The 27,192-nt window shown below is 47.1% G+C and overlaps 2 protein-coding genes and 1 long non-coding RNA gene across 3 annotated transcripts in view; 2 read left to right on the plus strand and 1 right to left on the minus strand.

Moving 5' to 3' along the window:
* Window positions 1-956: 956 nt before the first annotated feature.
* LOC310666338 lies at window positions 957-16,262 on the minus strand. Its single transcript, XR_014505880.1, has 3 exons — window positions 15,767-16,262; window positions 15,389-15,474; window positions 957-1,213 (listed from the first exon to the last, which is right to left on the minus strand). It is a non-coding gene; the product is annotated as an uncharacterized lncRNA (long non-coding RNA).
* A 182-nt stretch (window positions 16,263-16,444) lies between these two features.
* NPAS4 (neuronal PAS domain protein 4) lies at window positions 16,445-22,205 on the plus strand. The gene is made up of 8 exons (XM_083416350.1): window positions 16,445-16,762; window positions 17,178-17,329; window positions 17,678-17,780; window positions 18,445-18,694; window positions 18,907-19,016; window positions 19,133-19,271; window positions 20,048-21,378; window positions 21,993-22,205. The coding sequence occupies exons 1-8, from the start codon at window positions 16,588-16,590 to the stop codon at window positions 22,019-22,021; spliced, it is 2,289 nt and encodes a 762-aa protein (XP_083272476.1). The 5' UTR covers window positions 16,445-16,587; the 3' UTR covers window positions 22,022-22,205.
* A 4,243-nt stretch (window positions 22,206-26,448) lies between these two features.
* SLC29A2 (solute carrier family 29 member 2) overlaps window positions 26,449-27,192 on the plus strand; it is a 28,250-nt gene continuing 27,506 nt past the window's right edge. Inside the window, exon 1 of the mRNA XM_083417002.1 lies at window positions 26,449-26,558. The gene's annotated coding sequence lies outside the window, so the exon portion shown is untranslated. The remainder of the gene's footprint in view (window positions 26,559-27,192) is intronic.

Genomic DNA, 27,192 nt, shown 5'->3' on the forward strand with positions numbered 1-27,192 from the left:
CACAGGCTTCCCTTTCAAATGCCTCTCAACCCACCTGGCTGCCCAGCCACCAGACATTAATACAGCACATCATTTCTCTCTGGGGTGCCCTCTGATAGTGGTCCTCTCTCCATGCGCCTGGCCCATCATCTGATGACTGCAGCATCAAGTGATGAATGGGCATGTTGTTTTATGTATGGATGAGGCACCAACTGATCCAGGCGACAACGTCAAATATAACATTTCTCTGTGGAGTCAGACAGTGGTCCACACACTCAAGAGCCAGTCATCAAAGCTTGACTAATAGAATGGTCAATTTGGGATCTTAACAGGAGAGAGGGGGAGAGAAAGAGTTGCATACAGAGAGAAGCTTTTGTGTTTGAGTTGATGGGGAGGTGGGCAAATATTTTGTGTGTGTGCATGACACACACTGGGTGAGACAGAGGTACAGGTTTCCGGAAGAGGGGCCACATTTCAACTGCTTCGGATGCAAAGAGTCTTGGATTCAGCCCATGCCACCTCCAGTTATGACGGATCGGGCAGCAGATCAAGGGGGGCAACTTGAATTAAATATGGGAAGGGGGGGAGGGCAGGTAAGCCCTGCCCTGCATAGTCGATTAACAAAAAGCTGACACGCAGGGGCACCCCCCTGTGCCGGTTGTAAGTGCGAAGGCAGGCAGGCAGGGGCCTGTTGGTGGTTGCCCCATTCACCCCAATGGACTGTACTCCACTGGCTAAAACAGAATGTTTATCTCACCCATATGGGGTTGGAGGGCTAAATTTGGCTTGGTGGAGGCTCATGGTGTTCAGCCTTTGCTGAATTTTTCATTTCATCTTTTTGTGTCTTTTATCACCTTCGCTTTTATTGCCTAATCCTCCACCTGTGTTCCTCTTCCCTTTTGATTCCCATCCATCTTTTGCTTGCCTCTCCTATGCCATAGGATGAGGGCATGAAATAGGCAGTAGAGATCTTGAAATATACAAGACATTTGTTTTACTTTTAACAATATTTTTGTTTTAGTTGGACATTCTCAGAATTGATATAAAACAATGTCACATTTCTTTGCAGAACGAAACCATTAACCACGTCTTTGAGGAGAGAGAGAAAAAGCTATTAGCTCTCTCAGAGGCTTAGTAAGGGCAGCAGGCCAGGTGGAATGGGTTTCTTGCAGCTTCTTATAAATCCTTGCTTGAAGTCTTTCACAGTAAAGCTCCAACCAGCCAATTAGGGATGCTGGGAAAGAGAAAACCGAAGAGGTGGCATTGGACAGCAGGCAGCAAGTCTTTTGCACAGCACCTTCTGAACAGGAGCAGTCTATCTGAGCAGTGAGAACTTGGAACCATTCAAAGAGGTCAGAAACTGTTCTAAATTTGTTCCAGTGCTGTTGGATAGCTGCGGTTTAAGGAACCTTCCCCTGATGTGGAAGCAACAATTATTGTTGGTTTTGCAGTGGTGTAAGCTATTCCACTCCCAGCCCCAGAACTCAGAATAGCGTTATGCTCACTTTGCAATGGAACCAGGTTGTAGTGCAGGGTTGCAGAACTCTTTTAGGACCTGAGGGCTACATACCCTCCTTGGCAACCTTCTGGGGGCTGGCTTTGGGCCAATGGTGAGGTCAGATGCAGAAGTAGGAGGAGTAATGGGTGTGAATTGTATCTTTGTGCAGTAGGCTACTTTCACTCACATACCTGTCTCTATCCTCCATCCAGGCAGCTAAGAGGCATAATTATTGCATGGCAAGTAGAAGCAAGTAGAAGTACTGACGATTAAGTAGTATACAAATTGTGTAAAATAATAATAATAAAAAAAATGATTGGAGTTCAAGGACACATTCCAACCAGGCAAAAATACTTGGTGTGCAAAGCAGGGGCATTGAGTGTGAGATAGCATAAAGCAGTATATCCGTCCTGAGATTTTAAATTTAAAAAAGAAGACTACAAGGGAATAATCTTTTTGACCACCTGCTCTGCATAACAGCTGTGTTATGGCTTCCCTGTTAGTAGAAGACTTGCACAGTGAGGAGAAGACTGAGCTGAAAGCTGAGCTTTATTTTCAAAATGCTAGATTTTAAATATCTGAAATAATAATAATAATAATAATAATAATTACCACTGTTGTTGTTTGAAATTATTATTATTATTATTACTGCTATTATTATTATTATTATTATTATTATTATTATTACTGCTATTATTATTATTATTATTATTATTATTACCACCACCGTTGTTGTTGTCAATATTGGGATCCATTTATTTATTTTATCTTAACAGGTTCGTTCTGAATGGACTCATTCTGCTGAATGCATAGACTTAATGATTTAATAGCTTATCTTCATATTTGTTTTTCGTCCTAAGACTGTGAACATGCTGTAAAAGCACATTTCTGCCCACAAATAATTCTGGGTACTGTAGTTTGTGAGGGGTAAACTACAGTGCCCAGAATTCTTTGAGGGAAATAATGTGCTTCGAATGTGTTTTAAAGGGGTGGGGGGTACATAGCCAAAATCCAGCTGCTTTAGATATCATTTACAAAGGAGGAAAAAAGGCAGGATATAAGTCTCTTGAATAACATTTATTCAGGTTTCAAGCCCAAACTCAAACTTCAGTGGAGGCTATTCATACATTCAGCAGCTGGTTGAGTCATCAAAGCTACAGAGCAACAAACTACCTTGGAAGATGGAGAACTCTCCTTCATAGGAGAGCTCTATAAGTAAGGTAATATGTATGTGGGAACCAGCCTTAATAAAGAATTGTGGTGGTACTGAAAAAATGACACCCACTTAATGACAACCATCTCTACTGTTAGAGGCGAGAAGTGTGACCTGCAACAAAACACTGCAGTGGGGTGTGCCAGTCATTCCCTTTCCCAAGATACTCCATTGCATACCCTCTCTTCTCGCTGGTTTTACGTTTTCCTCTCTCTTACAAGTCAGTTAGTTGAGCATGCTCAGCTGTTTAGGTTTGCCTTCCCTTTTAGATGAGAAAAAAACCTAAAGTCCACAGGCTATAGGACATGTCACAAGACAATGCTCCGTTCTGGGCTGTGGCCACCTTCCTTCCAACTTCTGTGGGTGGCGGAGCTCCCAAGAAAGGTGCCTGGTTTATCTCAGCACCCAACAGAGTCTGTAGGGAAGGAGGCTGTCTTTCTGATATTTGGACCCTAAGTCGTTTAGGCCTTCAAATACTAGCACGAGCACCTTACGTAAGTCAAACCTGCCAGCAAACTGGCAACCCATCTGAACAGTGATGTGACAGGTAGCAGCTGCAACATGCAACGTTCCCCCCTGAGTTGGAAGATGCAGCACCTGTTGGATTTCTGCCTGTCCCGTGCTGATTTTGAAAGCTACCACAGCCCAGCTTGGGGGGGGGGGGGTCAGTCTCTGTGTAAAATTCTACATCAGTTGAGAGGAGCCGTGTATTTTCATCACCGGTGGGCCCAAATTTTTCCTCCCTCACAGGGAACATACACAGGCCTTGTTGACAGGAACACTGTGAACCCTAAACTCTTTCTGGAGGGGGGGCCTTGAACCCCCCTCTTCAGGTTTGCTTCCCCCACCCCATCAGATACACATACTTCTTTCTATAAAAAGCTGTTTCTCCCTCCCTCCCTCCCTCTCTTGTGAAGCTCCTTGTCCTTTTTGGTGAAGCCGTGGGTGGGTCACCATGGCAACGGCTGAGATATTTTCGATGAAGACGGGGGATCAAGCTCCAATACGCTCCTCACACTCTTTCTGGCCCCCACCTTGCAAAAGGAGATGGGGGGGGGGAGAGAAGGCAATGAAGTGGGTAGGTGGGATGAAATATAAATAGATTTCAGAACCACAGCAAAGTACAAGGGGGCATGGCAGGGGGTCTACACAAAACGGGAACATTTTTGGGCCTTTTCCTGTGGACCATAGGGTTGGTGGGTTATTCTTGTATTTCATCTGACTCAGCTTGTAAAAGCATTTTGATGGTAGGCCGGATTGTGATGATCAGATCTGCATCTTGGGAAATCCAGCCAGTTCTGGGCACCACAGTTCAAGAAGGACACTGACAAACTGGAACGTGTCCAGAGGAGGGCAACCAAAATGGTCAAAAGCCTGGAAACGATGCCTTATGAGGAACGGCTAAGGGAGCTGGGCATGTTTAGCCTGGAGAAGAGGAGGTTAAGGGGTGATATGATAGCCATGTTCAAATATATAAAAGGATGTCACATAGAGGAGGGAGAAAGGTTGTTTACTGCTGCTCCAGAGAAGCAGACACGGAGCAATGGATCCAAACTACAAGAAAGAAGATTCCACCTAAACATTAGGAAGAACTTCCTGACAGTAAGAGCTGTTTGACAGTGGAATTTGCTGCCAAGGAGTGTGGTGGAGTCTCCTTCTTTGGAGGTCTTTAAGCAGAGGCTTGACAACCATATGTCAGGAGTGCTCTGATGGTGTTTCCTGCTTGGCAGGGGGTTGGACTCGATGGCCCTTGTGGTCTCTTCCAACTCTATGATTCTATGATTATTATCTTTCATGTGCGAAAGCTCATCATTGGATCATGGGAAAGAACAGGATTGAACTAAGCACGTGCAGAGTGCCACACCGCCCCGCCCCCCCAGTCTCTTCTGAGCAACACTGCCTGGTTTCTACATAGCTGGTATTAGGGAAACAACAACAACACCTTGCAGTGATTTGAGCCCAAATCATATTGGAAATTAGGCAGTTATGGGGCAGGAGCTAATAGGAGAACTGTCCTGATTTCCGGAAGAGGGTTGGATTGGATAGCCTTGCAGTTTCTCCCAATATCAGACACAGATTTCATATGTGGGTCACCAGGCCAGCAGTAGTGAGGGGCAAAGACAGTTCGGCAAAAGGACCCCCATGACGATAGCCATTTTCACATCCGGACATACGAGTGACCCAAATATAGGCCCAGATAATTGGTTTCTCTCTCCTCCTCTGCTTCTCTCTCCAAATGCCTCTGTTGTATGCAATCTCCCTGTTGAAAACATGATTGAAAAACACATATTTTTTTTTCTAGATAGCTTCCATCCCTCCACTTTACATTTTTTTTTTGTCCTGGCTAGGTGGAAGAATATAAATAGCTTGTTCTCCTGGGTTATTAAAAGCAACAGATTAAAGGCCGTGCCAGTGAGGGGGCTATTTTATGTAACAAGGTGTCAACCCCTGGAATGTTCCTCTTCCTCCTCTATTCCTCTTTGCCTATCACTGAATTTATTATTTCCTTTTCTCCCTGCCCCGCAGCCCGTTTCCTAGACTAAATTAATACACATTGCAGCAGCCAATTCCCTCAGTGCTGGCACAGCGGCGATGATACTTTGCCAGAATGGATCAGAAGGGCTTTTGCCTCTCCGGTAATAATAATGAAATTAAAATAGGCAGTGAGGAGCACTGTAAAACACATTGCTCCAACAACAGCAAACAATTCAGCAACTGGGATACAGGATATAGGATGGAAGCCTTGCCTCTTGCTCCCCCCCCCCCCACCTTTCCCCTGTGCTCCTTCCCAAACAAAGAGGAAATATATCTCAACAAACAAATAAACTGAGAGGACACGTTGTTCAGGTGTCTGCCAAACCTTGAAGCAGCTGTGTAAAATTCGAGATGTGGCAGGATCTGTGCCCCCCCCCCCTTGCTTCCAATCACTGCGCAGCAAGGAGGCTGATAACTTGGACACAGAGATATTTTCAGTGTCGGGTTCCCCCCATCGCTAAGGGCTTGTCCAGGGTAAAAGATCAGCGTGATGTGCTCAATCTTGAGTGGCGCCTCCTTCCTAGCAGCAGGGAAAGGGGGACTCAGGACCTTGCATCTGGTCCTGGGGGCTTTTGCTAGGCTACACCGCTCACTGGCCCTATGCTGCACCCCAAATGTTTGTGCCTGGCTGGCTGGGATGTTCTGAGAACGCCTCTTGCTTGTGGGGATGGAGGACAGGGAGGAGCTTGTGAGTGGGTATGGAGAAGCCTGCTTTTATAAAGGTAATATTAGCATTCCTGGCTCTGCCCGCCACTGGCATGTAGGCTTCAGAAAGTTGCCCAGTCTGGAAAAAGTTCCCTACTCCTGTGCAAAAATCTTCTTGTGTGTTCGACACAGCAGAATGACCACAGTGTAAACATGGTGCATGGTGCCAGCTCCATCTTTTTCGGGCCTGGGAATGAGATGCTTGCCTCTTCCACCTCCTCTCTGCCGTCGCTGCCTGTTCAATGTCCAATTTCTCTGGGGCCCAATCCACCCCGCTTCCCAGGAAGAGAGGGGTGGGATGGGCAGGGGATGCAGGCGTTACTCCTCCTTTGTTCCCTCACTGTTTGCTAGCTTGAGAGGGCCAAGTTCCAGGGTAAAGGGCCCACTATTGGGATATGGGCGCTAGCAGACGCCTGGCGTTGTCAACCCTTGGTGCCAGCCTAGCCGATGCTCCCCTCGCTTTCTCCAGACTCCTGCTGCCAGAAAAAAGCTCATTAACTTTGTCCGGATTTTCACTTTGGGGAATACCGCAACCCTAGCTTATTCATCCTGGTTTCTTTTCCACAGACATTAAACAGTGCCTGCTCTTTAGTGAGCATTTGTCCTGATTTGTTGACGGGGCACTTATGCAACAATGAGCAACCACCCTGCATTTGCTAGCATGGTGCTTACACATCTTCCTCTTAACTTTTTATCCATCCACACTTTGCAGTGCATTTCCCTATCACTTTCCTAACTGTAAAAAGTCTGAGTAGTAGTAGTAATTGTTGTTGTTGTTTAAAGTAAATTTATTAGGGAGAGAAACAGAGTGCATTAAAGGTAAAGGGACCCCTGACCGTTAGGCCCAGTCGTGACCGACTCCGGGGTTGCGGCACTCATCTCGCTTTATTGGCCGAGGGAGCCGGCGTACAGCTTCCGGGTCATGTGGCCAGCATGACTAAGCTGCTTCTTGCAAACCAGAGCAGCACACGGAAACACCGTTTACCTTCCCGCCGGAGCGGTACCTATTTATCTACTTGCACTTTGACGTGCTTTCGAACTGCTAGGTTGGCAGGAGCAGGGACCGAGCAACGGGAGCTCACCCCGTCACAGGGATTCAAACCGCCGACCTTCTGATCAGCAAGTCCTAGGCTCTGTGGTTTAGAGAAACAGAGTGCATTAATCCACTTTAAATTTATGGTGTGCTCTTGATTCCTGCAAAATGTTGACAGTCTGGAGGCACACCCCCCCACACACAAAGTATTGTCCTATTCAAGTTAACATGCCTGCAGGATTTACACACACACACACACACACACACACACACACACACACACACACCTTGAATTCTGTACATATTCAAGCCAGCAAAACCACTCAAGGAGGGTGCAAAGTAAGGGGTGTTGAGGGGTGCAGCCTGGGGAGGGAACACGTGGCTGAGCAGATGTAGCCTCTGCAAAGTTTTGAGAGAGAGGTCTAGAGGGCTGCATTTGGCTCTCAGGCTTTGAGGGTGGGGCACCAAATTTTGACACCAAATTCACACTCATGATATGTATTCACTCAATCTCTTTTCTTTATCAAAATTCCCTGGGACTGTTATTTTTTCTTTCAATGTGGTGCTTCTCACCACATATGCAGGGAGTGATTCCACCCTGCTCCCACCCCACGGTGATGGGCGGATGTAGGTCTGTTGCTGCAAAGGCCCTTGTTGCACTCAAACACCTTCACCCTGTGCCTAACCTTTTGGGGGCTCAAGGGGTGCACAGACCTAGAGGCAGCCCCCTAGCGGCTGCGTGTCAAAATGGGTGTGGCCAAAGAAAAACACACACGGAAAAGTATCCCTTTTCTGTACTATACTCAGTTGTATTCTTAACCCTTTTAATGATTCATCAAGAAACTGCATTATTAGTTCCTCACTTTGTAACTGGTGTAATTCACTAAGCAGCAATAAGAACACATTTGCACAACCCTTTCCTGCATAACTAAGTTCAATTCCCTTCCATGCTTATAAATCAATTTCTATCCCCCATTTCCCCTCATAATTGATTTCACTGCCTTCCCTCTTTTTCCTCTTCCCATCCCCTTTCTGTTAATTAATATCGCCTTCCATTACCACACATAAGGAAGGCACACAAACACACACACACTCAGCAGAGAGATTTCTTTTCTTATTCCCCACTGCACTACAGTAGGAGGCAATTCATTTGCTGTTACTATTAAAGAAGCCCTGGTGCTCTCCAGTAATTTGTCAGTGAAATATTCAGCTGCTGCTTTGGGCGCAAGGATGCACGGTTCGAACTCTTGGCCTGGGAATCTCTCCTCCTCCTCCTGCCTCCTTTCACAATGTTTGCTTTTGAATTTATTTTAAGTTTTGAACACTCTCCTTGGCTATGCAAGGAGGGGAGCGTCACCACATGTTGTTTTTTTTAAAAAAAACCCGTTAAGTAATAGCTAAGGAGAATGCATGGCTATGTCTACAGCCTTGATTTTACATAGAATCATGGAATTGTACAGACCCCCTGGTCCAACTCCCTGCAATGCAGAAATTGTAGCGAAACAATCCCTGATAGGTGGTCATTCATCCTCATCTTAAAAACCTCCAGTGGAGGATCTGGCAGAGGATTAGATAATATGACCCTATAGGCCTCTTCTGTCACTGCCTGTGCAATGACTAGCACCAGAACATGGCGTATTCACAATGGCTCAGTCGCCACCACTGGAGAAAGGAAAGGCCTCTTCTCCTGGCCTCCTAGCAGACTCGCTCTGCCCCTCTCCCCCCGGGAGAGGAGAACCCCCATGGATTACCTCTCAGACCATTCCAACGGGAGCAGGGCACAAACATTGGCAGGGAAATTGTGAGTGGAAACTGCAGTCTTTAGTTCATTGCTGAAGCACCTGCTTTCAGTGCAGACAGTCCTCATCTCCAATTTTTTAAAATGGTCAGGGAATGGTTGGTGGGGAAGACTTTCTCTTCCCAAGAATCTGGAGAGCCGCTGCCAGTTAGAGTAGACAGTAACAAACTGGATCAGACCTTCATCCAGGACGTTGAGGACGAGAAACTTACTTCTTCTTTTTTTGCTTAGGGCAAAGACCATAGCACAGCACACACACAGAGGGGCCAGGGTCGATCCTTGGCATTTCCAGGTAGTGTTGGGAGCGCCTGCTGCCTGAAATCCCCCAGGTCCATTGCCAGCCAGTGTTGGCAATACTAAGCTAGATGGACCAATAGCAAGACTTGGCATAAGGTAGCACTTTGGGGTTGCATTACAATCCTATGCACGTGGCGGTGGGGGGCAGTGTCCAGTGCTGGTACAGCATCCCTGGCACTCCTACAGCCAACAACCTGCACAACTGGGACAACTGCACAACTGACAATGGGAAACACTGGCCTGCGAGCACTCCAAAGCCTTTACCAAAGTTGTCATGGGCTTTGAAGATGCTGGAAATCAGGATGAAAGGGTGAAACGAGGAAGGCACGCTTGGCAAACCCTCATCATGGTCAACTCCTGCCGGGAAACCTATGTCCCCATTGTGGAAGGACGTGTGGATCCAGAATTGGCCTCCACAGTCACTTACGGACTGTTAAAACCATGTTTATGAAAGACAATCTTACTCGGCTGTGAGTGATTGCCAAAGAAAGAAGAAAAGACATCTGTCCAGCCTGTCAAAGCATGATTTGGCCCTATAGCTCAGTTGGTTAGAGCATGGTGCCGATAACGCCAAGGTTGCAGGTGCAATCGGGACAGCTTAACATTCCCGCATCGCAAAGGGGTTGGACTAGATGACCCTCAGTGTCCCTTCCGACTTTATGATTCTATGATGTGCAGGCTGCCTTTTACATACATGCTCAGCACCTCTCCCTCCCCCCCCGCCCCCTGCTTTATAGGTGGCAGGGTATCTGAATGCATCTGTGCCATTTCTGTTACAAACAGCTCTCTGAGCCAAAAGATATTTATATCATCCCTTATTGGGGTAAAAGTACAGCTTGGATGCCTCCGCCCCCGCTTTTGCTCTCGCTCTCTCCTTCCTCCCTCTCCCCCCACTGCAGTCTTCGCAATGATGAGCGACGCTGTTGGCCGCCCCCACACGCTGCAGCAGAGGGACTGTGCATTACAGGCTCTGAATTGCAAAGCAAAGGAGCGCCAGCGTGTGTGCGCACTCCAGGCTGGCTATATTTAGCCGCTGGGTTGCTGTTTTTAGCTTCTTGATTCAGAACTCAAATTAGCAGCAAAGAGGTGAAGGGTGGGAGGGGCGAGGCCCAGGAAGGTTCTTAAGAGACCTGAGCAGGGGTGCTCGGGAGGTATGTGGGGTGGGGAGGAAGAATGAGGAGGGGAGGCTTTGGGAAGCAATGGGGTGGTGAGTGGCTCTGCAGTCATCGGCAAGACCTCCCCCCCACCTCAAATCCTCACCATAACCCCTCTCCCCTTTCCCTCCCCAACCCCACAGAGTGGATGCTAGCAGGGCAGTGAGTCACTGTCACAATGCTATGTGATTCACTTAGATTTAGGCTAAGCTGTTAGCAAATCGGACTGCTTGTCTGCCACCCTTTTAGGCAGACTCTCCTCCGCCTTGCTGGGACTTCCCCCTTTTCTTTCCCCCTCCCACGCCGCGCGCGCACACCCCCCCCACCCGGAACTGGGGTTAGGGACAAAGCAAAACAGCCCTGCCACCGGGCATAATTTCACCCAGCATTTGTGCTCAAGGCGAGTCCTGGTTATATATGAGCACCCCCCCCCCCCAAAAAAAAGGGTTTGGGGCTTTGTAGCATAAAAACATAGGAAGTGGCCTAATATAAAGTCGGAGCTAGTGGTGGGTGGAGCCCATTAGGACTGGTTGGGAGGAAGGGAGCCCGTCAGTAGGTGGCGCTAGAGCCAATGAGAGGCAAAGGCTTTGTCCCTATCCTCCTCCCTGCTGATTTCCGAATAGGGGAAATTGAGACCCAGGAGGAGGAAGCTGGCAGGCAGGCAGGACCAATCCCTGGGCTGGTTGCAAGTAAGAAGGCAGCTGTCTGGGTTGCTGGAGCATTTGCCACCAGGCAGCAGACCCTTGGGTCTATCTCACTCAGTAGAATCATAGACCTGTAGGACCGGAAGGGACCCCGCAGGCCATCTAATCCAACCTTCTGAAGTGCAGGAATCTCAGCCAAAGCATCCATGACAAATGGCCATCCAACCTCTGCTTAAAAACCGCCAGTGAAGGAGAGTCCGCCGGCTTCTGAGGGAGTCCGTTCCCACTGTCAAACATCTCTTACCGTCACAATGTTATTCCTAAGGTTCCAGGCATGGCCAAACTTGGCCCTCCAGATGTTTTGGGACTACAACTCCCATCATCCCTAGCTAACAGGACCAGTGGTCAGGGATGATGGGAACTGTAATCCCAAAACATCTGGAGTTCCCATCATCCCTGACCACTGGTCCTGTTAGCTAGGGATGATGGGAGTTGTAGTCCCAAAACATCTGGAGGGCCAAGTTTGGCCATGCCTTTAGGCAGAATTTCCTTTCTTGGAATTTGGATCCGTTGCTTCATGTCCTTCCCTCCGGAGCAGCGGAAATGAAGATGAGCGGCATCTCTCAAGAGTTTCAGGCCAAGGCTTTGTTTCCCTGTCCTCCCTGGAGATAGGAGGGGTTGAACCTGGGAACTTTTGCATGCAGTGAGGGAGCTCTTCCTCGCCTGACCCAGTTCGTATGTGCAGCCCAGGGTAGGGCTTCTGGGTCAAAGGCTTGGAGAGGCTTGAGCCACAGCACCCAAGTTTAGTCCCTGGCATCTCCCTGCAGGTCTTTGAAAGGATCCTGCTTGACAGCCGCTGCCAGTCAGTGCAGTCAATACTGGACACTCACTGGGGAAAGTCATGAAAAAAGATGAAAGAAGTGGCAGGGTGACAGAAATGGGATGATGCTGTCCTGTGGAAAGTGAGTGAACAAATAATACCCCTTCTGCCTTAAATGTCTAGAGTGAATTCCTCCTAAGTGTGATGTACCATGCAGCAAAGACCCGCAACTTCTCTGATGGGATTTGAATTGGTGGTAACTAGCCAGGAAAGAGATTTTGGAGTCATGGTGGGCTGGGCATACTGACCCAGCATGCACAGATTTGATAGGAATAGGATAAAATATACACCTGCCAATATTGCAACGGCATATATGGTATGATCCTATTTAGGACAGATTGGAGGGGAATAAAAATAAAAAAGTATTTGTGGGGATCATTCTTGGAAGTCTCAAGGTGCAAGTTAAATCTCAGGGCCATCAGCTGCTGTGGTACACCTGCTAAGTCAGTGGCTCCGTCTGAGCGCGTAAGTGTATTAGCCGAGATCACCTGATAGGTGACTATTGTGCCTACAACTTGCACCTACAGCCCATACATAAAAAATATGCAGGTAACTATGGCAAATATAATTTGCACTTGCAGCTTAAGCAGATATATAGGTACAGAAATGACTTTTGCACCATGTGAAATATCACTTAAAATGTGGAAATGATCAGATAGGGAAACATTGAGGGAAATGAATAAAGAACTGTCTGAATGCAGCCAGAATATGCACCATACATCTGTTCAAAGCACATCCCTCACCTCCCTGAATCCTGAGGACTGTCGTTTATCCCCCGCAGAGCTACAATTCCCAGCACTCTTAACAAAGTACATTTTTCATAATTATTTTGTGGGGAATGTGCTTTAAATGTGTGCAGGCGCAGCCTTAGATTCCTCATGGGTTAAGCACCCAGGAGGCTCAGTTTCTCCTACAGGAGTAGATGCTTTTTCATTGCAGACAGACGCTACTTCCTCTCATCCAGGGCTCTGACACCCTTGCCTGCATCCACAGACTCTCTCTGCTCTCCCAAGTCCTTCCCACTCAAGCTCAGGGCTGCGTCAGGAGGGGATCCCAGCCGTAGAGCTGTGGAAAAGACCCATCTTGAGGAAACAGGATGCTAGCAGCAAAATCCCACAGTGAAAAGCCGGGGACTCCCAGGGCCTATTTATAACACTGTGTATCTAAATGAACGTTGAAAGAACACAGTGGATTCATATCCTATATCATTTCCTCCTTTCCATTTTTAAAAAGCTTTCCCCTTCCCTTGTTTTCTCCCTCCTCTTTCTCTCCTTTCTCTCTTTCTCTTTCATTCTTGACTTTCCCCCTTTGAATCCAGGGCTGCGGCGATGGAAGAAACAAGACCCTTTGGGTGTTAATGCTGTGAGCCCCTCAATCAGGTTGTAAAGAAAACCATATATCATAAAGACACCACAGTCTCCACTATCCCTCATTCCAAAGTAAACACGAACCCTGGGTAAGCATCTGCAACCCCTGGAATTTCGCACCCCTTGGGGATTGGGGTGGCCTGCAACAATACTAATGGCAAACTCCTCCTCCAGGTGTGGGTCTCAAGCAGGCTTGGGAGAACACCAAAGTTTGCAGAAGGACAACCCCTTTGTTTTGCAGAAGTTTGCAGATGGGGAACCCCCTTCTAAGCGGATGACTCAAAAGCCCAGTGAGAGGGCTGAGTCCTCTTACTGGGCACAGAATGGTGGTTGAGGGTGCGGGTAGAGGATGGGGAATTGGGGGAAGGGATGGAATGGAGTAACCTGGAGGAGGCATGGCTGGCTGAAACCCCAAACAATAGCACTCCACGTGGCCACATTTTGTTGCTGGTCCCCATTGTTGTACCTACTTAGACATTTGTCCACCTGACATTGCCCTATTGGTTTGGAAGCAAAATGAGGCCAACCCCAAAACAAGGCAGCTGTTTACTTTCTGGGTATATACATTAGCAAATTAAAGGAAGAATGAAGAGCCCCCCTCCTCAACAGCCTAGTAAAGCCTAAGGGTGCTTCCTATTCATGATCCTCACAGGATATACTTTACTGGGCTTCTGCCCTAAAGCCACTGGTTATCATCCCACCTGTTGGGATGTGGCTGGGGAAGCCCAGCCAGATGGGCGGGGTATAAATATTAAATTATTATAATATTATTATTGTTGTTGATACTTAGCCCTTAAGGCTCTTGGAGAGATCCAGGCTGCCATGGAGATGAAGTCACCTCATACAGCAGGGGAGGGGAACCTTAGGCCCAGAGGTGGGGGTGCTGAATGTGACCCTCCAGGCCTCTCTGTCTGGCCATCAGGGTTTTCCCTGAGTCACAGTCCTTCCCCAGGTCACATGACTCACTGATCGAGCTCCACACACCCTTTGTAAGTTTTGGCCTGGCTATAATGTGTTCTTAAATTTGCACCGCTTCCTCTTGCCTGCCTGGATGGATGGATGGAGGGTCAAATGGAGCATGTGTATGTGTGTGTGTTTGTGTTTGTGTAGAGAGAAGGTAGTCTACTGTACCCTGGTAGAGTTCATGTTTGCTGCTCTGCCATATTTTGCCTCTGGTGCTTCCCTTTGGCATATGGCCACACAAAAGGAATTGGGCTGGAAAAGGTTCCCCAGCCCAGCCATACAGATTTCAAGGGATCCAGCATTTTCCCACCCAGGGCTGCTAACCCGAGCCAACAGCTCCTGTTTTGCAGCCAAAAAATGTCAAGCAAGCTGAGTTCCCTAAGTTATCCGCAAGTCACCGTGGCTCTCTAAGGAACCCTGCCCTCCAGACAGCTCTGCACTTGAGAAGTAATGCCCCTTGTCACTCCTGAGGAATGATCTACTGGTAAGTGATCACTACTGTGATCACTTATCCTGGGAAGGGAAGGAGCCAATGGGTCTTTGATCTTGCTGATACTTATGAAATTTCTTTCAGGTCATTTCAGCCTCTGATTAAACATGCACCCTCCACCTCCACCCTTCCAGACACATTATACATTGAACATGTAAAAATCCAACAGAGTTTGAAAGAACTTTTCAGGAGTTGTTGTCTCTGTTTAACTGGATTGCATAAACAGGCTGTCTGCATTGCAGAAAGCTATCATTGCATAACAGTGAAAATCCTGTTTCCTGGAGCCACCATGACTGAGCCTGTTTCAGTTGTGCTTTCCTCTGTCTTTTTTAAACAAAAAGCACTGAATCGAAGAAGATTTAAACAAAACACACAAACACAGGGACCCCTTCGAGACGCAGCCCCAATGGGTTTTCTTCCTGAAGCAGAGGATCCAGCCCCAAGGAAGGACGGCTTGCAAGCGCTATCCCTGAGCAGAACAGGTGAAAAAGCATCCAGGCTAGAAAGAGTTACTCTCCTCCCACCATATCAGCTTCTTTTCCTTATATGGAGTGAGAGATTATGCAAAAGAAAGGTACCTAATTTAGGTTACCTCTTGGGGTGGGGGAGGAAAAGAAAGAAAGAAAAAGAACCACCCCAAAATGGGAGACAGAGAGCTGTCACTTTTCAGTCCGTTGCTCAGGCAACCATGAAGCAAAAAAGGGCACCACTCTCTTTTCTTTCTCGAAGTCTATTTTTGGCCTTCATATAAGAAGGTGTTATTTAAGACCTGACTTATTTATTTGTTGAGGAAGTTTTTTATAACAAAAAAAGAAAAGGAAAAGAAACTCACCCACTAGTGATTGCTGTATGGGAGAGAAGCCAGAATTCCTGGAGAGAAATCCTATATAAAGGTGTGCTTAGCACAAGGTTTCTTTACTAAAAAGAAAATGGGAAAGAAAACCAAAACGAAACAGTGAGAATTATGTTAGGCAAAGGAAAAAAAAGTCAGGGGGACCAAGAAAAGAAAAGAAAAACAAAACAGCTTGAAATGATTCCCCCACAGATCAATGTTTGTATTATTATTGTCAATATAATTAGTAAAAGACCACATAAGGTACATTTTCTTAAAGACACTAAAACGAAATGTACACTCAGAGAAATAAGCACACACACACACACACACACACAGATGAAAGACAATTAGGCTGAGAGCCCAACCCAAACACACCTTTTTGAACTTGCTTTTCATGCAATTCAGGTCTAAGCCCACGATTTTGACCTCACTTTTTCTCCCTGGTTTTCTGTTTTAGATCAGCAGTGAAGAGATTGGAAAGGTACATTGGGGGGTTTTTTTTGTGCATGTGTGAAAAGGGAAAGGTGGAAGAAAGGATGAACAGATCAATGAATGAGTGAGTGGGGAAAGAATACATGGCAAATGGTTTTGAGAAAGGAAACCCAGAAAGAAACACAAAGGGAAGAAAAAAAATAGAGAAGGGAAGTTTCGAAAGCCAGAATAAAATGAAAGCCTGTGAAAGAGTTGAGACAGCAAGTCCTTTTCGTGAGAAGGGAAGAAAGAAAAGCGAGACTCCAGCGCCAGAGTGAATATCTAAGTCTGAGCTGGAGGAAAGGGAGGAACAGAGGAGAGAAGGCGTTGGGCTCAGGCGCTGCCGAGGTGTGATTCCAACAGAAACGTCTCTGCTTCATCTCCTAATTCGGTGCAGCGTTTCTTTGGCTGCCTCCTCCACTCCCCCCCCCCTTCCTCACCGCGTCATTCAGGAGCCAGTGACGTAGGGTTCCCCCAAGCCCAAGAAAGGGAGGGGGGAGGACTCTGCAGCCGTGTCCCTCCATTGATCTGAACAAATCTTCCCGCCCCACTTTCCTTAGCATGCCAGTGCCCACACTCCCGACAGCCTATAAAAGATGGGAGGCAGGCAGTGGTTCTCAAACAGATCCACAGGCAGACACCGGAGAGACAGAGAGAGAGAGAGACACCAGAGAAGAGGAGAGGAGACGGAGGAGCGCTAGCCGCACGGATCTTCGGCAGCCGAGATGTATCGGTCCACGAAGGGAGCCTCCAAGGCGCGGCGGGACCAGATCAATGCGGAGATCAGGAACCTGAAAGACCTGTTGCCCATCGCGGAAGGGGATAAGCTGCGGCTATCGTACCTCCACATCATGTCCTTGGCGTGCATCTACACGCGGAAATCCATATTCTTCTCCAAAGGTAACTAACTGCCTGACAGATTCAGAAAGATCCCGAGGTTTGGGGGGAATCCAGGAAGTGCAAGGATGCGGGGTGGGTGCGGGGACACCTGAAGTTGGGTCTTGTGTCCAGCGTTTTTCCTTCGTCCCCCTTCGGGATGGTAGGACTCAACAGGTCTCTCTCCATGGTGCTGAAGCACCAATGTCTCTTATGGGAAGAGATACGGGGAGCTGCTGTCCGTGGTCCTGAAACAGCCAGGGCGAGCTTTGCGGAGGGAGGGCAGCAACAGTTGCTGTCCCCGGTGCTGAAACCCTAGCCTCAGCCGCAGCTAAAAATCTGATGCGAAGAGCTAAAAGGGTTGTCGCTGTTGTTTAAATAAAAAATATGTCTGTGCTTACCAAAATAACCGATTTTCCCTTCTCTTCTTCCTCAACAGGAACAACTCTAGAAGGCTTGGAGAGCCTGCTTTCTTCCCAGGACTTGGAAGATTTTATGCAGACGCTTCCAGGCTTCCTTCTGGCATTCACTGGAGAAGGCAAACTCATCTATGTGTCAGAGAATGTTGCTGAACATCTGGGGCACTCTATGGTATGTATCTGACCAGCTTGTGGGTGGAAAGGGAAATGCCTTTGCTGTAAAATGGGGAGATCAAATAATCCTTGGAATAGGTACTTAGTTAAGCAACAATCTTTTAGTTACATAAATATTCCTTTTAGTTCCTTCAGGTCTTGGTAGCTCTAAAATTACTCTTATGCCCCTTATAGTATATACAGATAATTTGTAGCCTTCATAATTATTCCCTGATGTGATGGTATCACTTATTTATCTGACCATGAATATCTGTTGGACACTGGGAACTTTGTGATGCTAGCAGCATTTTATAATGCTTAATATGAAACCTGATATCTAAACCTTATATGATTCTCTATCCTGCAGGTGGATTTGGTTGCCCAAGGAGACAGCATCTATGACATCATTGATCCAGCAGATCACTTTGTGATGAGGAACCAGCTGGCATTGACCTCTCCAATAGATGCAAGTAGGTATCCCTTTGTGAACTGTGCTCAGTGACATGTGAGGAGGAGGAGGAAATGTAGCTGTGCAATGACTCTAAAGTAGAGAGACGGCAGATTAAAAGTTGGCCTGCAAGTCCTAGAATAGATGATGCCCAGCAGGACTTAATTCAAGCAAGAAACCGTCTTTTCATAATCTTCACTTAGCCCTAGAGCATGTGAAAGAATAGCAGAAGAGTTCCTTTGAGCATATAGTAGCTGAGCAAGCACCTGCACTTTGGGTCTTAGAGGAGGGATAGGGAACCTGTAAGCCCCACCCCCAAATGCTGCTGGACTCAAACTCCCATAAGCCTCAAGAAGCATGCCCAATGGTGAGAATGATGAGAGTTGTAGTTCATCAAGAACTGGAGGGCTGCAAGTTGCCCATCCCTGGCTTAGGGCTTGATCCAGAAATGTTCAAACCCCATTGCTCCCCCCCCCCCCAAAAAAGTTCAACATTGAAGCCTAGAAATGCAATGCCATGTAGAAATTACAATAACTTGCCTAAACCTCTGAGCCAATGAGAGTAAAACTGTCTCATGTTTTAGGCTTGAGAGTAGCTTAACAGTGTGACTATGTCAACTGGCGGATATTTCTGTGGCTCCTCTAACTCATCAATGCTCTTTTCTTTACTTTTTACAAAAACTCCAGGCCGACTTTTCCGCTGCCATTTCAACACATCCAAGACAATCCGGAGGCAAAGTTCCGGGAACAAGCTAGTCCTTATCCGAGGGAGGTTCCACCAGCCCCCACCCGGCTCTTACTGGTCCACTAATCCTGTATTCACCGCTTTCTGCACTCCTCTGGACCCCAAGCCCAGAATCAGCCAGAATTCTTTCTTCTTGACTTATTTTGAGAGTCGCCACACAAAAGACTTGGCCATTGTGGACATCTCTGAAAGGTGAGCATGTGTTCTGGGAATAGGGAATCTTGGGACCTTGGAGGGGATTGGAAAGGTTTGAGGAAGGGCCTTGAATTGAGAGCCACAATGTTGACAATGGGAGCTGCCTGTCTAGCATGGGGTGGTGGCTGGTGAACTGTTTTTGTTGAGCAATATAAACCATTACAATCCAAAGTGCTCATCTCTCTCTTCCCAACTTTGCTGTTTTCTAGTGTGATCTTCCATTTGGGCTTTGAGAAAAGTGAGCTGTTTTGCAAGTCATGGTATAGCCTGATTCATCCAGAAGATCTCAGCCATGCGTCAACCCAGCATTACAGGCTGTGTAAGTATCTTGTCCCTTCTATTGCCCAAGTTTCCCACCACATTTTCTGATTTGCAGAGCTGTTTCCTTGGATGGGACCATTGATCTAATCTTTTCTGATGTGCTCTTTTCCCCAGTGGGTGACACAAGTGAAACTCAAGCTGAAATGGTTGTTCGGCTCCAAACCAAAGATGGCATGGATTGGATATGGACCTATTCACTGCTCCACATGGAGAATGCTGATGTTCCTATCACCTCCCACAACTATATAATCAGGTAAATACCAAGAGACTTGTCTCTGGCTGTAGGTGGGTGGCTCTGAGACCTACCTTGCTTCTTAATCAGTTTAGTAGTGGGTAGAAATGTTGAGACTTCCCTTCCATCACTTCTTGCCTTCTGTAGGCCACAAGCAGGAGTGTTCATGTGCCATCTAAGGAGCAACTTTTGGTCCTCGAGGAAGCACAGGCAGGGAGAGGTGTGTGCCTAGGATTGTTAAAAGACTTTACTAAGCCCAGCAAGTTGGGAATAAGAAAGGCCACAACAGTGCAAGGTGTATTCAGCACTGCCACTGCTTCTCTGATGGACGGTGCCTCATGGTCGATCTGTTTGTATCCCTTAATGGCACCCAATGAATTTGCCTTTATATATACATTTTTAAGGCCATCTATTTAAATGACTGGCCCTACATTACTCACCACCATTAATTTTAATAGGTGGGCTCTGAGAACATTGGGTACAAGCCATGGAAGTTGCTTCTGGGTGAATAGTAACAAAAATAAGCTGCAGGAGTAGAATAAATAAAATGTGCTCAGGATCAAGCAGCGGTACAGGATCAGAAGGAACTGGTGGCTGGGAATAAGGCCTTTGTTTTTAAAAGGTTATTGTCATTTGTACATTAGGAATTCATTGGGTTTCAGAAGCAAAAAAGCAAGAAAGAAAAGAGAGACAGGGATGAATGTGTCAAGTGCAGCTATTTGCAGTTATCTCTGCTTTGTTGAAGCTGGGGTTCCCCTGGGTGCTCATCTCACTTCCCCTTCCTTTGCTTTTCACAGTGATTCTGAAGCCTGGTCTCTCAAGCAGCAGCTCTCAGCAGAAGAAACCCAGGTGGCCTATGTCCTCGGAAGTGCACCAGCTTTCCTGGAAGGCCTCCTCTCTCCAGGGCAACTTTCCAGCCCTGACCAAGTCTTCACACCTGTAGCTGCCACCCCGACCAGCACCATTGTTGCGCCGTCATTTGACTTCGGCACCACTGGTGGAGCAGAATGCCCCTCTGCGTTCACAGAGACCAGCGCTTCTAGTCTGCCCCAGGAGGAGGCGGAGACTAGAAATATCTCCTCCGTGGAGGAGCCCACCCCAGGCTCCAGCCTCATCCTACTCGACAAAGGCCCAGCATTCAGCTACGTGGTCTTCCCGACAGACTACGAACAGACCTTAAGACGAGACAACCTTAGCGGCTCCTCCTCCAAAGACTTTGTCTGCACCCCTCCATATACCCCACACCAGGGCTGTGCCTTTCTCTTTGGAGCCCAGGAGACTTATGCTCCAAGCACCATCCCTACTGCCTTGCCTCCTGTGACCACTACCCCGCCTGCTGCTGCTGCCGCTGCTCCTGCCACCACTGTTCCTACCACCACCACCTCTGAGCTGTTCTACACCCAGGACCAATGCAGTGCTCTCTATGAGAAGCTACCACCTACCCCGGACAGCCCTGGTAATGGGGACTGTACCGTCATGACCTTGCCTGAGATCAGAGGTCCCCTCTATATCGATGTGCCCATGGTGCCCGAGGGGATCCTGACTCCAGAGGCCTCGCCCATCAAACAGACATTCTTCAGATATTCTGAAAAAGAGAAGGGTGAGATCGAACTCCTGGCAAAGCAGATCAGCAGCCTGGCTGAGGCTTTCAGCTCTGTTGCTCCCAGAGAGCTCGTCAAGAGCAGCCATGTCACCCTCGGCGATTCTGCACTGGGCGCTGGCCCTGAACTGTGCCTGGACTTCCAGCCTTCCAAGAACTGGAGGAGTATTGACTTCTCCTTATTGGCCTGCCCAGAGGAAGACCTCTTAGAAGAGGATGCTCTCGAGACCCTTCTCCAAGACCTGTCCACCTCTCTGTTTGAGAAAGGTGGGGCGGGTGTGAGGTGCCCTCACCACCAGTTCTGCGGTGGGAATGTCAGTAGTCCAATCGGCTTGGACACCGAAGATAGTAACCAAGGGGCCTTGGCTGCCTCTCCCAGCATGGACCTGCCTCCAGAAGAGCGATGCTTTTTGGAAGAACTGGCCTCCTATGAAACAGCCTTTGAGACACGTGCCTCAAACTCTCCCTGTGATGGGTTAGATGAGTTGTATCAACTCCAGAGCCACATGCAAGAAGGCTTCCATGAAGGTAAGACTGGGGGTCAGGCTTGGGAGGGGGCAACTGTGTAGCTTAGGGAAAGGCTGCAGTTCACTGGCAGAGCACCTTCTTTGCATGCAGAAGGGGTCTCTTCTGGTAGAGTTTGGAAAGACTCCTGTCTGAAACCCTGGAGACCTGCTGCTATTCAGTTTCCAGGGTTTCCCAAACTTGGGTCTCCAGCTGTTTTTGGACTACAACCCCCACCATCCCTAGCTAGCAGCACCAGTGGTCAGGGATGATGGAGGCCGTAGTCCAAAAATAGCTGGAGATCGAAGTTTGGGGAAACCTGGTTTAGATGACTTGACTATGTCAAAGGCCTCTTCCTGTAGTCCTAAGATTGTGGCAAAAGTCAAATAAAGTAAAGCCACAACTTAGCAATAATTGCCAGGTAGGGAGTCAGCACTGTCAATACTCTGGTTCTTCTGTGACCACGTTACACAATTTTATTTTGGTGCAAAATCCCATCCCCTGAGAATATTTTGAAAATGGGTTTCTAGCCCCTGGGCTTTTCAAATATGATTCTGAAAGTATGTCAGGATAGTCTTGAGGGAGGTTTTCCTGTCCACTAACCAACCACTTCTTTCCTTTGTTCCCTTCTCCCACAGATGGAAGCGAAAGTGACCCTTCGTTTTGAAATAAGTCTGTGACTTACTTCTCCGAGTATGGCATATTGTCATATCCCAAGGACCTTCTTCTGACGAAACCCGTAATGATGAAGCAAGAGGATGTATTGAACCCAGCATCCCGGGATGGGGTTTTTGGAAGAAAGACTTTGTTGTTTTTGTTGTTTTTTTTTGACACAAAAAAAAATAGCAAAAGCAAGTATACATATATACATATATATATTGATTCTGAGACATCGAAGCTAAGATAACCGATATCAGAGCTAAGGGAAGGACCATTGTAAGTGGACTTACATACGTTACCGTATTCACTCGTAGTGAGTAATCTTGTATGTAATTTACTAAGAAATTCAAGGCGGGGCCTAGCGCCAGGCTGCTCCCAATCGCCATTCAACGCAGAGTTGGAACGAAGCACTTGCGGAGCCAGTTTGCGCGTGATATGGGGATTCCTCCTCTTCTAATCTGCCCCCACCCCAGAGAACAGAACGTGTAGGTGGTACTTGAACCTACTATAGTAAGGGCCAATGGCTGGTGATGTGACATTTTACTTCCTTTTTTGCTTCTTTGCTTGTTCTTCGCTCCTGTTGTCTTACAAATCACATTTCTGTTCACAGAGGAGTCTTAAAATTCAGATTCAACTAGCCCAGTTCTAAAGGGGCTGTTGTTCTTGCTGCTGCTCTGACTGTTGATATTATTAGGTTTCTAAGTTTCCCGCAACTGCCCAGGGAGAACTAGCCATTTCTAGTTCCACCTCTACCGGTTAAGCACCCATCTCATCCATTTCCCGGGTTGGGCTGAGTGTCAGACCTGACAGAGATTTCCTGCGTTGCACCTATTGCAAAGATCGAGTAGCATTTGATAATAATAATAAAGTAATAATAATAATGAAAACAACTCTGATGCCCTCCAGATGTTTTGGAACACAACTCCCATCATCCCTGAGTATACCAGCTGGGGATGATGGGAGCCTTGCCAAGAAGGAAATATGGCTGTTCTCCTGAATTATTATCTGTGTACCACGACCTGTTATTTGCTCTCAGCTAGAGCAATGGGGCAAATTAAAAATTTGCAGCCTGGTAGTACAGGCTTGTTGATCTAGAGGTGATCTTGTGGATGGCAGCAGATGTTTGTAGCTGAATTCATTTTAAATCATTTTATTGGAAATCTGGGTCTCACTGTCTCTGTCCTCTCTAAATGTTTCTTTCTGGCTTTCAGCAAAATCCTCTTTCTTTCTTTCTTTCTTTCTTTCTTTCTTTCTTTCTTTCTTTGGTTGTTGTTCCAGTTTAAAAACAACAACCCCCCATAAACATGATCCCATCTGTTCTCGTAGGACCAACGCATTTCCTGCCACAGCAGGATCTGCCATTATATACATGATCACAGTGTGAGCTATTTGGAATAATTTTTTTTAGAATCCCAAACTTTCCTTTGACCACCCTCAAGTGAGGAGGGGCTGTAGCTCCGTGGTAGAGCATCTGCTTTGCATGCAGGAAGCCCCAGGTTCAATTCCTGGTATCTCCAGGTAGGGATTGGAAAGAATCCCTGCCCGAAACCCTGGAGATCTGCTGCCAGTCAGTGTAGACAATACTGAGGTAGATGGACTTGGTATAAGGCAGTGTCCTATATTTCAACAGCGTGTGTGTTGTGGTAGAGGAGACATAGTGGTCTAGACGATGGTACAGAACATAAATGTTTATAGCTATAAATACTGATCACTATCTAGCTGTTTTTTCCTTTAAAAAGCCAGTGATTTTGTAAAGGAGGTTGCTCATTTCTCCATGATCCTGTCCCAGACTTTGTTCTGAGCAAGAATGGGTTGGTCAGGCCATGGAGATCTGTGCTTCCTTTTCCTCTTTCTCGTTCTTCTTTCTTCTTCAAATTAAAAATGTGCCACTTCCCCATCATTTGATAGGAGGTGGGGCTGTCACTCCACGTAGAATTATCTACGACTAAGTATCAGGATTGAATCCTCTGAACCTTTTTATGAATTCGCACATTGTTGAAATGTGGGATGTTGTAAAAACCCAAAACCAATAATGTACATTTGTATCATATATCTACATATATATATACAGAATTATATGTGACTGGGTTTGCTTTTTCATTTTAAAAGACAAACACAAATATGTCTATACATGTACATTGGTGGAACTCTGTCCTGTACATATTTTCTGTTTTGTTAATTCCTGACCCTATGTTGGGTCTTGATGTGATGAGCACTTTGGAATAAAAGTGAAATATAAAATCAAGGAGATTCAAGTGTTATTATTTTAAAAAATGGCTGATTTGAGTTTCCTTTCAGTGAGGAAGTCCTGGAGATTTGAGGAGGGGCTGTACATCAGTGGTACAGCATGAGCTTTAACCACAGAAGGCCCGAGATTCAGTCCCCAAGCAATGGGTGAAATCACAGGGGCAGTTGCCCTGGGTGCAAAATTCATAGGGGCACAAAATTTCAAAAGGAAAGAAAAAAAAGAGAAAGCAAAAATAAAAAAGAGTGTACCCTCCCCACCACACGGAAAATCCCCCCATGTTCATGTGGGCAGACCAAGGAGCGGATTTGGGTGACAGTCAGTTGCTAGGGTGCCCTCTGCATGGGCTTTAGAAAGATACCTGCTCCTGACAAATCCCCCATCCCGCTTTCCACCATGCCTGCTGCTCACAGGACGCCACAGCTGCCACTCGGGTAGGTCATCGAGCTATTGCCCTTTGTTCCAGCCTATCAGTGGACAGTGCTGATGATACTTGCCTTGCCCCGTGCACTGACAACCCACGTTATGCCACTGTCCCCAATGGCATCTCCAGGTAGGCTAAGGGGGAGCCTTTGCTCTGAAATCCTAGAGAGTTGCTGCCAGTCTGTGGGAACTGTTACGATATGAATGCAACGCAGCTGCAAACCAGCTCGGTGAAAACGTCACATGATGGGGCTGACTGTGGGAAACAATGTTACAGTCAGTTCACAGGGCGATTGACCGGAATTTGCTCAGTGTGTAATATGAGACCTTCCTGTTGTGTTTGTAAAGGAAGTCTTATTGACTTGCTTGAAGGAGTCTGAAGTGATCGGATGTGTTTTCTTGTAGGCTTGTATGGTCAGAAATAAACATGGTGTAAAAGGACTTTCTGACTACTCTTCTTTCCCCTGCGAAGGGGAAGAAGTGGGTGTGCATTAATCCCACGCTGGGAAATGTCGCCTATTGAGACCTACCCTGGACCTGCGGGGATTGCAGCCACGGAGGTCACCGGTAAACAAGCCGGGAGCCTGGGAGAGAAGGGCCAGCCCCTCCTGTTAAGGCTTGTTTTTCCAACAGGAGCAACCCTGAGCTAGATGGACCGACCCAAGGATCTGCCTCAGTGTAAGGCATGTGCCGGCCTACATTTGACAACATTTGCTTTATTTACAAGTATGCAACTAAAGGGAGGACATGGTGGAGGGTCATGAGAATTATATGTGCCAGATGGGGGGAAGTTTTTCTCCCTTTCCCATAATTCCAGAACTGGGGGGGGGGGGGGCACCTTGTGAAAATGAACGGCAAAAAGTTCAGGGCAGAGAAAAGGAAGTCTTTCTTCACACCACACCGTTTGCTGGTGGTACTCACTGCCACAAGATGGGCCTCTAGCTGACGATGGCTTATAAAAGGTTTTAAGTAAATGCATGGAGACACAGGCTATCGGTGGCTACTGGTCACGATGGCGGCAAGCTATCCTCAGGATCAGAGGCGGTTACTGTGCATCAGCAGCAGTAGCTAACGCTGCCGCTCTCACGCCATGCTTGTGGACCTCCATGGGCATTTAGCTAGCTGCTGCATTGAAGCAGAATGCTGGACTAGACGGACCACGCATCTAATTGAGCAGGGCCCCTCTTGTATCCCCAGGACGTAAAGTCCAGCAGTACGTTCTTGAGAAACATGCTGGAAATCACCTACAGTTCCTCTGCAGGAAGAATGGTTAAACAGTGTGTGGAACACGTCTTTAGCTGAACGCCTGGCCAGACATAAGACATGCAGTCTGGGGTCAAGCCCAGTGATACAGTTTTGATGCAAACCGGTCTCCATTTCTTATTACATAAAAGGGAGAGTCGGATAAGTGCTCCTCCTACGACTCACTCCTCGTTATGCTTGGGCATCTTAAAAACTTAACTATATGTAACTGCAGCTCTGTAATTTGTTTTTTATACTGGAGATGCTCCATGTATGGTGGTTATGTCTTATCTTGTACAAGTGTTTATGATAAATCAATAACAAATTTAAAATAAGAACAACCTGAGCTGAAAGCTGTCCCACCCCCTTCTTCTGCTCCTGCCTTCCTCCTTTGCATAATAAGGCCTCTTAGTGCCCTCTGCTGGGTTAGAGAAGGACTTTGCAAGGAGTCACAGCCTCCCAGCCATCGCCTCTTGGCGGGAACTTAAACGGAAAGCTCGAGAAGAACAGAAGAACTTCCCTTTCTCACTCACAGCAGCTGTGGCTGTGGCATGCAGAGCGCCATTACCAAGGAAGCATGGCGAACGGTGAGATACATTGCTTTGTTTAGCCCTGCCTTCCAGAGGTGACAAAAGTAAGTGTGTAAATAATCTCATTTCAGCTTGTTTTAAATTGTGCAACTTGTTTCATAATTGCATAGTTCTGTTCTCCTGCAGTAGCAATAATAATAATAATAATAATAATAATAATAATAATAATAATAATTTATTATTTGTACCCAGCCCATCTGGCTGGGTTTCCTCAGCCACTCTGGGTGGCTTCCATAGAAACCAAAAATACACTAAAATATTACACATTAAAAACTTCCCTGAACAGGGCTGCCTTAAGAAGTCTTCTGAATGTCAGGTAGTTGTTTATCTCTTTGACATCTGATGGGAGGGCGTTCCACAAGGCGGGCGCCACTACTGAGAAGGCCCTCTGCCTGGTTTCCTGTAGCTTTGCTTCTCGCAATGAGGGAACCGCCAGAAGGCCCTCGGCGCTGGACCTCAGCGTCCGGGCAGAAAGATGGGGGTGGAGACACTCCTTCAGGTATACTGGGCCGAGGCCGTTTAGGGCTTTAAAGGTCAGCACCAACACTTTGAATTGTGCTCCGAAACGTACTGGGAGCCAACGTAGGTCTTTCAAGACTGGTGTTATGTGGTCTCGGTGGCAAAAACTGGAGCTAAGCCTGGCTACCTGCAATTGAAACAACCGCAGACTTTTTCCAT

Source organism: Podarcis tiliguerta, assembly GCF_965153285.1.
Source record: "Podarcis tiliguerta genome assembly, chromosome: 16".
NCBI classification, from domain to species: Eukaryota; Metazoa; Chordata; class Lepidosauria; order Squamata; family Lacertidae; genus Podarcis; species Podarcis tiliguerta.